This window comes from Colossoma macropomum, unplaced genomic scaffold (assembly GCF_904425465.1).
Source record: "Colossoma macropomum unplaced genomic scaffold, Colossoma_macropomum, whole genome shotgun sequence".
In the NCBI taxonomy this organism is placed as follows: domain Eukaryota; kingdom Metazoa; phylum Chordata; class Actinopteri; order Characiformes; family Serrasalmidae; genus Colossoma; species Colossoma macropomum.
In genome coordinates, this window is record NW_023494804.1 from 20940226 (window position 1) to 20953161 (window position 12936).

The 12936-nt window shown below is 39.2% G+C and overlaps 1 protein-coding gene across 6 annotated transcripts in view; it reads right to left on the reverse strand.

Moving 5' to 3' along the window:
• Positions 1 to 3955: 3955 nt before the first annotated feature.
• LOC118824930 (spermatid perinuclear RNA binding protein) overlaps positions 3956 to 12936 on the reverse strand; it is a 117381-nt gene continuing 108400 nt past the window's right edge. For all 6 annotated transcript variants that reach the window (XM_036595398.1, XM_036595401.1, XM_036595399.1 and 3 more), the window contains 6 exons: positions 12658 to 12810; positions 11127 to 11261; positions 10556 to 10696; positions 8876 to 9005; positions 8417 to 8467; positions 3956 to 5484 (listed from right to left, as the gene is read on the reverse strand). In XM_036595398.1, coding sequence (XP_036451291.1) covers positions 5408 to 5484; positions 8417 to 8467; positions 8876 to 9005; positions 10556 to 10696; positions 11127 to 11261; positions 12658 to 12810 — 687 coding nt within the window. In that variant the 3' untranslated portion in view covers positions 3956 to 5407. The remainder of the gene's footprint in view (positions 5485 to 8416; positions 8468 to 8875; positions 9006 to 10555; positions 10697 to 11126; positions 11262 to 12657; positions 12811 to 12936) is intronic.

Here is a 12936-nt window from a genome sequence, read left to right on the forward strand (position 1 = left end):
TGAAAGTCAGAGACCACCCTTCATTTATTTAACTGCAGTCGAAACAGTAGACATTCTTCATTTTTCAGCAACAGGAAAAAAGCACAAAACATGTTCAACAGAAAAATACACTGAAGCCTCAACAACTAAATATAACTTCATTTTTTTCAGTACTTAGTGTGTCCATTCTTTACCTTTTTTTACAGCTTCCATTCTTTTCAGGACACTCAGGTTCAGTTTTTCAGAGAAATCTGCAGGGATTTCTCTTTCACAACTCACAAGTTCAGTCTTAAACGTTGGTTGGATTTTTTGCTTCTCATCATTCCAGTAATCAAACACATTCAGTGATGATGAGATCTGGACTCTGGTCCATTGTTAGATCCCTCAAAGATGAATGCTGTAAGTACCAGGGGCCAGATTTACGAAAGCTTTAAGAAAAAACTTGTGAAAGTTCTTAATACAAACACTTAGAGGTTCATAAGAATGTTCTTAATGCAATTCTTGAAAAAAAACTTAAATATTCCCTTAAGAGAATTATTTTCTTATGATTTTCTTAAGAAGATTTTCATAGTTTTCTTATGTAGGCTTTGTTGCATTTTACTATGCATCATAAATGACAAGAGATATACATTTTGAATTTGTATTAATTGTTACTACCATTATTTAGTTTAATTCTCCCTCAGAGGAGCAAAATGGAGGTAAAACATCAAACCAAGTGTTTAAAATATTTAGCAAACAAGAAATAGAGGTGATGGTGGAAGAAACAGCCAACAGGGAAAAAAAATCCTGTGGGGTGACGGACAAGGATGAGCAGGAGGAGCAGAGTCAGTGTCCGTGATAAATTTAGATACTTACCTTCTCAACTCTTTACAGCCTAAGACAAGTTATGACAAAATATTTTCAAGATGCCACTTGTTCTCAGAGTTATTCTTAGATAATAAGATCATTCTTAGGATATTAGCTATTTGAAGAATATTAGCTATTTGAAGAATAACAATTTCTTATGACCTTTTTAAAGAATGAAGTTAAGAAAAAAAAAAATAAATCACATTTCAGAGGATTTTCTTTAAGACACTTTAATGATTCTGGCCCCTGATGCCATTGTATCTACATCTTTACACATTTTTTTACTTTTTTGCTTGACTGTGCCCTTCTTTATGCAGGAGGAATATGTTATATCTGATTTCCTCAGACATCTCCTGAAAAATGAATAACTTCACTTAATGGTTGTTTTGACTTGAAATTAAATGAATGAAAGGTGGTCTGCACAGCACTGTATGATCGGAGTTCTTTAAAGGACTGGACAGAGTGAGTAATTGTAGTCATTAGTCTATAACAAATGGTCAAAATCTCAGCATCTGTGCAGCATACAGTGCCTGCTGTACTGTAGCTCTACAGCAAACTCAGTTTACAGCTGAGGCTGCCTGTAGCAAGGAAATGAGCGAGACTGTGCTTTGTGTGAAAAAATAGATTGGAGTGACTGGGTCACGTTAGCTGCCCACCAGACACGCTGCCATACACGGAGCTTGGGGAACGTGTCTGTGGAGTGTATGCACCTCACTGAACTGGGACAGAATGTAAACAGCTCAAATGTGCAGAGGGGGTGTGCTTTCTAAGGATCAGCATGTGTGTGTGTGTGTGTGTGTGTGGACGCACATGAATAATGTCTAAACAACTGTGTGTTGCTACAGATAGTGATGCACCGATCTGATACACTGGATCAGTACTGGCACCAATACTGACCTTTTTACACTGATCTGGTAGATCAGATCTGATGAGCAGACCTGACCGATTGTCTGTCAGTACAGTTTCTTAGTCACAATCGCTCTAAAATAGAAGAGCCATTCCAAAACGTGATTTACCACTATTAAATATACTTTCAATATAAAACCTCAGAAGATGTATAGTTTCAGTGGTTGTTTTTTAAATAATGGCGACCACTGGTTCCTATCACCACCACTGTGGAGAGTCAGCAAGTTTCTCTGTAATGAACCATTTCACATCAAACCACTCTGGATGACTGTGTTTACATTTTAATGACTGAATTATGCATATTGAAAAATCTGTGCAATTCCCTTTTAAGCAGTCTTCAGTGATCAGTAAAAAAAAACCTAATAGCGCTAATTTAAATGAAAATAACACAGTTGAATATGAAATGCATGTCCACTGTGCCTCACTTAAAAATCTGTAATTACCGAAATGTATTAAAATAGATATCATGTTTTGGAAGGAACTCTTCAGTTGCATTCAGTGCATTATATGAGGTATGCAGACTCTAAACTGAAGAGGAAGAAAAAAAAATTAAATCGATACTCTGCAATAACCGATCCTGAGGGAGGGAGAAGGTCAGCTCGGTGCATCCCCAGCTATGAACATTTAGAAGAAAATTCAGGAGAAGCGCTCCTCCATAGAGCCAGAACACCAGGCTTTGGTCATACTGGTCACATGTGCGCAGACACACATACACACACACACACACACACACACACACTACACACACACACACTACACACACACAGAATGTAGTGAACAGACATGGTCAAAGCTGCTCAAGGCGCAGAGAAGGAAGCATTACTAATCTACAACCAGTAGATTAAGAAAAGGGTTTTCATATTGCATTTCAATAGATTAAATTATGAGATTAAATTGCTCAGTATATATAAAATTGGAAGAAAGCTATATTCCAAGTTAATGGTTACATTTCACTTTGCAATTCTAAAATAATTTATACCAACAATATTTAAATGTATATGTATAGTATATAAATATACATAAGTACATAGGTATATCTACACATATATTTATAGTACCGTTATACCATACACACATTTTATATATATATATATATATATATATATATATATATATATATATATATATATATATATATATATATATTATAGCACATACACACATGGTGAATATACAGTGAATATGAATATTGCAGTGCAGTGTTGAAGTAAGACTCAACTGAACATTCACATCATCTCAAGTAAGCTTAAAGCCTAAAAAAAGTTCAGGTGTATTGCTATATAAGAAAGACCAAAGTCCCCAGCCATTTGTCAGGTTGAGCTGAGGTGAACAAGTCAAATTGGAATATTGCTTTTGTACGATCTGCGAGTGAATCCGTAAGTTTAGGTATAGGTCAGTTTGGGAGGAGAGTGTGTGTGTGTAGTTTGGGGCGTTTCTGTGCGGTGGAGACAGCCTGGTCAAGCCTGGAGTGGTACGACACTTTAGAGCCACACAACCTGATGGTTCTAGAAGTCAGAGAAGAGATCTTGAGGACCCAAGTGAATAATAAAAGGTGCGATGGTCCGCGGCTGGTAAAAGGGATTGTCAATGAAAAGACCACCTACAGTGAGGAGAAGAGCAGAGAAAGCTGCAATTAATGGCGCGGGACAGCAGGAGGCAGTGGTACACACTCTGATGGGAGGGGGGGCGGGTGGTCTGGGTGTGCTGCAAGGGTGGATACTAGGGTCTCTGCTCTTTCAGGCTGTACGTGGGGTTTTCATTGAACGAGGAGCGTTTCAGGAGGTTAATAAAAGACATCAACAACTTAAGTTGCATGGTTACCACTTCTCGACCAAAAAAAAACAAAACAAAACAAAACAAAAAAATATATAAAAAAGGAAAATAAATCTCAGAGCTCATTCATTCAAAGATAAAAAGCAGAGGATGTGTGAGGAAAAAGGTATGTGGCAACTTTCAAGTTTCAGACACGTGGTTAGTACATAACTCTGACAAATCAGAACCAGAGCCAGTGTGATTTTGGAAAGAGTATTGTACAATGAACGCCATCACCATCAAAGAGAACAGGCCCCATTGGTTTCTGAGTGGACACAGCTGAGGATGATCATGAAGAATGGGGTCTCCATCTTACAGCAATGGGGATCACGTGACCACAGAGAGTAACCAGGGAAATGGTGGTTCTCTTTGGTTAGGGATGGCCACATTCCTGTCACAAACCAGCACAAACACCTTCTGATTGGGTTTAAGCCAATCGCACGACAGCAGCTCAATCTGCAATGGCCCCTGTCTACCTCAATTTATAGAAAATGGCACAATACCTACTACAACCAAGGACAAGATCAAGGTCAGACTACAGCTCAGTTATTGAAAACTGTCTTTGGTAAATAGCCTATTACAGAGGCTGCAGTACGTTACAATGTTGTCATCAGAGGAAAACACGCTTTTTCTCCCTCCCTCAAGGTACAAGCTTCCTTTCAAGGTGAAAACATAGTTAGCTGGCCACTAATTTGGCCAAGAAAGCTGGAAGGACAGTGAGGACATGGGCCAACTTGTGCAGTTGCTTGTGCTGGCCTGTGGACTAGGAAGAACTTACAGCTCACACGCTAAGACGCTCACCAAGAAGGAAAAAACAAACACCAAAAGAAAAAAAACAAAGGACATAAGACAATTAAGTAGCATATCTCCATGGATCCCATGTTGCTGCTTTCGATTCTCCGATGTGTGGCTGTGACTGGAGGCTCCAGATGTGTTGCAGTGTGAAGGCTCTTTGGGTATGACATGTTTCTGTTGTCCTGTATTTGTGTGTGTTTTCAAGAGACTATTACCTGTTAAAGGATTCTACCTATTCAGCTGCATTTAACTGCATCCTATATATGAATGGCAAATATTGAGCGTACATGGCCAACAGTTGGATCATATCTCGTTCACTGTCCATAGAATGCAGCAGTTTTCATCATGCATCCTTAGGGGACCAGGGTTTGAGTGACGAAGGACTGAATGAAGGTTTTACACTCCTAGCTATAGGCTTCACTTAGCAGCCAAAGGCATGAAAAATAAAGCCGGCACTAATGTCTGAAATCTACACTCCTCCAGGCAAAGTAACAACAAACTTTAGTTTATGCAGAAGCCTGTGAAATCACATGACAGCTTATAGCTCCACATAAATAAATACCTACGCAGGTGTGAGTCTCTATGGGCTTAGCGTGTACACACCAGTCAACGCTTGGCAGTTGAGGAAGATAAAGGTTTATTCGTCAGCAGTAGTTTCAATTAGACCTATACATCCCATAGCTTCTGCCATCTTTAAAAAGATGCCTGTGTCCAATCACATAGCCTCAATCCTTTCTAATAGAAAAAACAACCACAATTTAAAAAAAGAAAGAAAAGAAAAAAAGTTGGTATAATTTAAAATTCCACGAATGAGGTAACAATTCACAGTACAAATCGTTCAAGTCTTTTTTCTTCTTCTTCTTTAAGAACTTAAAAACCTGCATTTTTTAAGTCAGAAAACAAAGAGGTCAAAAATAAAATAAACTAAATTAAAAATGCTTTACAAATAAACCTCCACTTAAAGTCCTTATAGCTCTCAATGGGGTTATACTCGGACATTCTGTCTAACATTCCCTTCTGAATTAAAAGTCGTGTGTGTGTGTGTTTGTGTTTTGGTGAATCTCCTGAGCTAAAAGAAGGAGTAGTGGGGGATTGGGTAGGCGGGCACTTTCATGACGGGCAACAGAAGCATTCTCTTGGGCAAACCTAGAAAGAGAATGAAGAGAGTACTCCACATGAGTCTGGGGTTTGGGAAAATAAGAAATAAATAAAAAAGAAAGGATATTGTGCCAATCATGTTCATTTTAAACAAAGGGTCCTGTATTCATGAGAGTAGTTAGAGGAGTGAGTGAAAGAAAGCAGGGGGCTTCAGTAGACCAGAAGTAAAAGGTCAAAGGGAAAAATTAGTCCACACAAGAGAGAAAGTGTTTGCAGGTATGCCTGTAGGTGATTTTCTTTACACCTATATAACATGTACTTTAACAGGATAAAATAATGCAGCATGATGAAGTAAAGCTCAAAGTGCCCTCTCTTTTGGTTTACTTTAAATGGTCAATCCAGACACATATTTATATTATATAAAGTATATATGAAGCCACCAAGTATTTATGTGTTTACTGCACTTGCATACCATATTTCTACTTATGAAGCTCAGCAGTAATCTTTGCCTGTTGTGTCAGATGCGTGGGGCACACGGGGCAGGCAGGGACATGAATAAGACAGGTTGGTTTGTTCAACCTAGTGTGTTTATAGTGGAAGGTTCACCCTAGTGTGTATGTATGTATGTATGTGTGTGTCTCATGTTTAACTGTTTATAGTCTCCCAGTCCCATTTTAGAAATCACAAAGCAGCAACAGGAGGCAGAGGTTTGGACAGCACTGGATGACTGAGTGAGAGGAAGTGCATGCACACAGCTCTCCGAGACCAGAGAAAACAGAATGAGAAACAGAGAGAGATAAAGAGGAAAAAGAGAGGACGCTGGTCTCCTACAGCACCGTACCTGGCTTTCCTTTATCTAGAGGAGTGCTCATTATGTGGCAGGCAAAGACCAGGACAGCAATCCCACTTACTGCCCCTCAGTTACCCCACAGGCCAAAAGTACACAAGACATTTCCTCTATACTCCCTCTCCCCTCCTCTCCTAGTCCTCCCTGCACATAAAACTCATTCAAAGCAGCTTCGGCCAGGCTGGTCCAGAGAAAGAGACCCAATGCCACACACAACACAGCCTGCACAAGAGCACTGTGTGTGTCATATGTGTATTTGATATGTGCTTTTAAAATCCAAATACTTAAGGAACAAAAATCTCTTTGCATTTGCAAGTCTCTTGGTCTATATTTTGATATAAACATACACATCTAATGTCAGAAGAATTGATGTCTGATAATTTTAATGGTTTAATGCTGTAACGAAAACATGCAAAATGCAAACCAACAAAACTGAATTCTGGCAGAATTCTGGGGCTCTAGGCCCTAAATGCTGCAAAATTTAAGACTGACTTTCTGTTGTTTAAGACATCTGGCAATTTAAGAACTGACAAACTGGCATATCAGTCAGTAAAGCACTGTTTAACTCAAACTACTGGAAACTTTTTGGCTGTATAAAATTCTTTCAGCTGATATCAGTTACCATCATTTTTAGCTCCTTAAAATGAGTGACAATGTTCATGTTGGTCTGGCCCTAGTCTGCATGTTCAGTATGTGTATAGCTGACCTCTGTACACTGGACATGGAGTTATGCTGTGGGGGGAGCTGAAGGAAGGGGGGAGCATGTGGTGACGAAAGAGAGACACGCTAGTCCTCCGAGGCGCTCTCACACTCTGCAGAGTGAGAAGAGTCTGCCTCAGCAGCTGGCTGGGTTTAGCAGCGATGACACCTGCTCGTGACGAATCGCACAGACACACCAGCAGTCACTTGATTCCCCGCCCTAAATCAACAGTGTATTTGTATAATACCAGAGTTTAACTAGAGGTATTGCTGTTTTCCTATCATTTGATTTACACTGTTTATAGATAATTATACAATTACAGCTAATTATACCCTTATATGACAAATATTTACATACACTTTTCATTCTGTATTGACAGGTTTAAGGCCACACTTCTGATATTTTCTGAACATGTCAGAAAACAATAAAAACATGGCAAAAACGTGCACATTTTGCAAATCTGCTGGACACAATAATATTTTCAGTCAAATTCAAATTATGCTAAAACTACTTTTACCTACAAACACAAATTTGTCATGGATTTAAAGTTCTGAATCTGCAAATTTAACAGACTTTCTTCTAATCAAACAAACTTATTAGGAATTTACTAGGAATCTGCAGTCTGACTATTTCTATTTTAAATATCCATAAGATTAATTAAGAGACGTCGCGTTAACAACGCATTAAGATTTCACTTGTGCTTCATAGCAGCAAAGTTTGATATAATACACTTAATCTTTAATACGAGCAAAAATGTCACACTTTATAGCCCAGTTATAATCTAACACCATTTCACTTGTAGGTCTGACACTTAAATAGTGATTTCAAATACTGCCACCTGGAAAGCTTAATAGAGTGCTTAAGTACCCATAGTCCCTAGGTTATACACAGGTTTTGTGTATCTTACACATGTAAAAATGTATGTGGTATATATGTGGTATGTACACATCTATGTCAATCTGCATGCATATCTCTATAACTCGCTTTAGTGGCATTGGTCTCTCAGCCTCTTCCTCTCCCATTCTCCCTTTCTTTCTCTTTCTCTCTCTCTCTCTGAGCCAGGGCTGCTTTGAATGGGGTATCTCAGTGCTGTAGACAGCAGAGCCATTCTGACACTGCGAAAGAAAGTCGTGTCCAGAGTCAGGGACAGGGGGGCGAGGACAGGGGGAGCAGGCAGACTCAGACAAAGCAGCGCTCGAAACACCCAGCCGAAGCGAAGCAAGGCTTGCTCCAACCACAGGAAGAACCAAAAGGTTATGACCCTGTCCTCCCGTTGGCCAGGGGGATTTGCCAGCTTGAGTTCAAACAGAGAGAGATTGCTGACTTGACAGGTTCAAGGCCCAATTTTAGAGCTGAATGGAAGGTGGGGTAGGGGATAGTTGGGGCAAATTTGGACCCTAGACTCGGAGTGGGGCAGGGGAAGAGGTACATACCGTATGCAGGAGCAGCAGCAGCAGCACCGTAACCATACGGGCTTCCAAAACCTGTAAGGAGAGGGTTTGAGACACACTGATAAATAAGATTAAATATTTCAACTAAGGGGACTTCAAATGTCTTTATGACAAGAAACTAGAGATGGTACCAATCCAGTACCCAGAATCAGTACTTAAAATAAAATGAATTCTTTATTTTAAATAGCCAACTTTTCCACATATTGATATTCCTTTATATATATATATATATACACACACACACAAACCCCTTTATATATATATATATATACATATACATATACATACACACACACACACACACACACACACACACATTCAGTATCAGATATTCAGTGACTAGCTCCAGTCTAGCCATTTTTAAAGTAAATATACAGAGCATCACAGCATTTATGCACACACCCAGATAACAACAAAAATATCAACACCTTACAGACTTACCTGGTGTGACGTATCCCGGAGCAGCGGCACTAACGAATGCTCCTCGCGTGAGTGCGGCTCTTCCTCTTCCTCGAGCTGCCTGAACCGCCACAGCAGTGGCAGCAGCGGCTGCAGCGATCACTCCTTTACTCTGTAAACACACACACAGTGTGAGTTGGACCAATATTCACGTTTTACCACTCATACACACAAAAATATTCTCACATTCACCACTTTACCTCCCATATAAATACAAAATGCTTCAACATGCATTGATTCTATTTCACATACTAAAAGCACAAAAATAGCGCAGTTTATGTAGTGGCTGGGCAGTTAACCAGTTTTACAATATAGTGGTAAAATCTCAAAAGTAATTACACTTTTTCACATTTTAATTGTCTATAACCATGTCTTTAAAGGCAGGGTTTTCTCAGTAAAATGGCCTACAGCCCAGCATCAACCAAGTTAGCCAGTCTCTCTACATAGGCCATGCATATGCTCCAGTAAAACCATGGCAGAAGGCAAGGACAGCGCCACAGGGCTTTCTCATCTTTCTAATTAGAGCAAGTCAAAAGTATGGTCATATTTTGGTTTTATGAAAAGTGCTGAGCGAAAATGAATCAGAAATGACTGCCTTATCTGCAGAACATTCAGAAAGAAAGTTGCAGCAAAATTAAGTCAAATTCAATGAGTCATTTGTGTCACCACCACCTGCTGCTTTACAGCAAATGCAAGGTAAGTTATCTTTTAGTTTAATGAATTTGGGCAGTTTTATAATGGTGAGAAATGGCAATTTAACTTAGGATACTGTTAAAACCTGCATCCTACATGATTATATATAGTTATTTTAAGCTTAATGCAAACAGCGCTGACAGTGTAAACAGTATGCAGTGGTGATAATTTATTTATTTGTGATTTACTGAACATTTACTTAATTAGATGAGGTTCAGTAAAAAAAAGGGTTTCAATATAAAACATGGTGAACTTATTTTAATGTATATTAGCACTTGGTTTCAACACATTTCAAGATATTAAAACTATATTGGAACTAAAATTCTCTTTTCATACTGTCTCAGCCCATTTTGTGTAGATACAAAACAGCAGCTTATAGTTTCTATTAGGCGCATAATCACTGACCATTTTCCAGGACAATGGGCCTCATTCACCAATATCTTCTTATTTTTTCTCTTTTTTGTGTTCTTTAGAAAGGTCCTAAGAAAAAGTCTGTCAGATTCATGACGTGTTCTTAACCTGCAGAACTGTTTGCACCTTTGTGCTCTTAAGTGTGTGCAGATTTTGTTCTTACCCAAGAACAAATCCAAATAAGAAAACACTGGTGAATGTCAGAATCTTCGTAAAAACTGTATAAGTGGGTTTTAAAAAGAAATTTTTGTTAAGAACAATTAGCGAATACGGCCCAATAATAATACAGAATGTTTGGCATGCACAAAAAGTGTCAATTATATTAAAATTACTCTTGTGGTCTTCACCTTAGTATCTCCATTATCCCCTAACATAAACCAGATCCTAGAGAGACGTTAATAATTAGGCTTGTTTTCATTCACATGAGGTCAAACAGGAGCCTTGGAAGCTGAATCAATGGGCTTTAGAGTCAAAGGTAGAGTATTATTGATAAGGAGGATCACTGATCAGGTTGCTCAAGTGGGCTGGAAGCATCGATCAGTGATTACATTGTCTCACCTGAGGGATGATTTTTTTCTTTTTGTTGCCGGCAGCATTTGGCCCAGAAAATAGTTTCTCCAGTGCAGCAAGGGCAGCGCTGGCTTTGGCTACTTTCTTATTGGGCCCTGCTCCACGGAACTTCTGCCCATCAACCTCCACCTGCCACAACAGGGTTCAAGAGTTCAACCTTTCATCACATTAAACATAACATTTGTGTTTAGCAGCAGCTCAGTGAAAGTTTTTAATAATGAAGTCTTCTCTTAATGCACTAATGAAATGCTACATGAAATAAACTGAGCACCACTGTATAATATGCTTTGTCTCAGTAGTACATTGTATGTATATATGTGTGTATGCACACATACATACACACAGACACACACACGTACCACACTATGTAACACAGAACATAAAAATAACATTCACTGCCATATACTTTCAAGAAATTCTCTTTTACAGCTCTTTTAATCTCTTTTAAGGAGATTAAGGCTAAAACCATTTAATGGTAATACATATATTAGTTCTAATTAATTGTACGTGTCAATTTGATAGTTGTAGTAATACTGCAATTTGCATATATGTGACTCGCCTCCATGACGAAGCGTTTGTCATGGCTGCCACCGCTCTCGGAGATCAGCTCGTATTTGAGACCTCGCCGCTTTTCATTCAGCTCCATCACTGGGTTCTTACCGCTTGCCGTCAGAATAGGACCCTGAGTTCGCACCTACACACACACATAAACACACCGTTTTATACTTTGTCAAGATATGGGGTCATACAGTCCTATGCAAATGACAAACCGACTTACTGATTTTCTAAATGAAAGTAGGTTAACACATCTACAAGTTTAGAGCACAATGTCTATGTATCTGCCGAATTTATTATATAAATAATAAAAAAAATAAAAAATTACATTAAATGTGCACATTTATATGAACCACATTTTGTTTCTTTCTCCCAATGTTTCAGCCAATAAACATCTATGTTACAATTAATACCACCTTCATTAGAGAAACATTTTCTGTACATTTTAATGCACACTCATATTTCTTGTATACACAGCGTATTTGAAATTAAGTAGTCATTGACTTAAGTGTAGATAGTCAGCTTTAATTAAAGGGGTAAAAATAATTTTGCATAAACCGTTTTTGAATAAGTTTCTGCTATCACTGATAGACTTGTTTTTATTTCTCCACATGTGAACACACACACACACATACTATATGGACTAAAGCATTGATATAATCTAAAATATTATATATAGTCCTATTTATTGAGTTCAGGAGCAGCTACACATGACCCTAAGATCAAAATGCACAATACCAAGCGTCGGATGGAGTGGTGTAAAGCACACCACCACTGGACTCTGGAGCATTCTGTGGAGTGACGAATCACACTTCTCTATCTGGCAGTCCGGTGGACGAGTCTGGGTTTGCCGAATGCCACAAGAACGTTACCTGCCTGACTGCATTGTGCTGACAGTAAATTTTGGTGGAGGAGGGATAATGCTATGGGGTTGTTTTTAGGGGTTGGTCTAGGCTCCTTAGTTCTAGTGAAGGGAAATCTTAATGCTTCAGCAGACCAGGACATTTTGGACAACTGTATGCTTCCAACTTTGTGGGAACAGTTTGGGGAAGACCCTTTTCTGTTCCAGCATGACTGAGCCCCAGTGCACAAAGCAAGGTGCATAAAGGCATGACTGGGTGAGTTTGGTATGGAAGAACTTGACTGGCCCTCATAGAGCCCTGACCTCAACCCCATCAAACACCTTTGGAATGAACTAGAACAGAGACTGCGAGCCAGGCCCTCTCGTCCAACATCAGTGTCTGACCTCACACATGCTCTTCTGGGTGAATGGGCTAAAATTCCCACAGACACACTCCAAATTCTTGTAGAAAGCTTCCCAGAAGAGTGGAAGCTGTTGTAGCTGCAAAGGGGGACCAACTCCATAATAATGCCTATGGATTTAGAATGGGTATCATAAAAAACTCTGTAGGTGTAATGTGTAGGTGTCCCAAATTTTTTTTTCTATATAGTGTATATATACATACACACACACACACACACACACACACACACACATATACATATAATCAGGGTTTGTGACTGTGTGTGTGTACCTCCAGTGTGTTGGAGCTGTCTGTGGAGTGTGGTGTGTTATTGCTTGAGTGTGTAGATGTCTCGCTCTTCCCTTCACTGTCTGACTTCTCATCAGCACTCATAGAGTCCAGGTCCGTGTCGAAGCCTGTGGGGTAGCCCATGGCCTGCAGCACCTGACCATCAGACAAACATAAAGAAAATCACTATACTATCACAGACACAATCATTAGACACATGAATCATACACTCTTAGGAAAAGGGGTTCTATACAGTACTGAAAAGGGAATAGTGGAACGCTT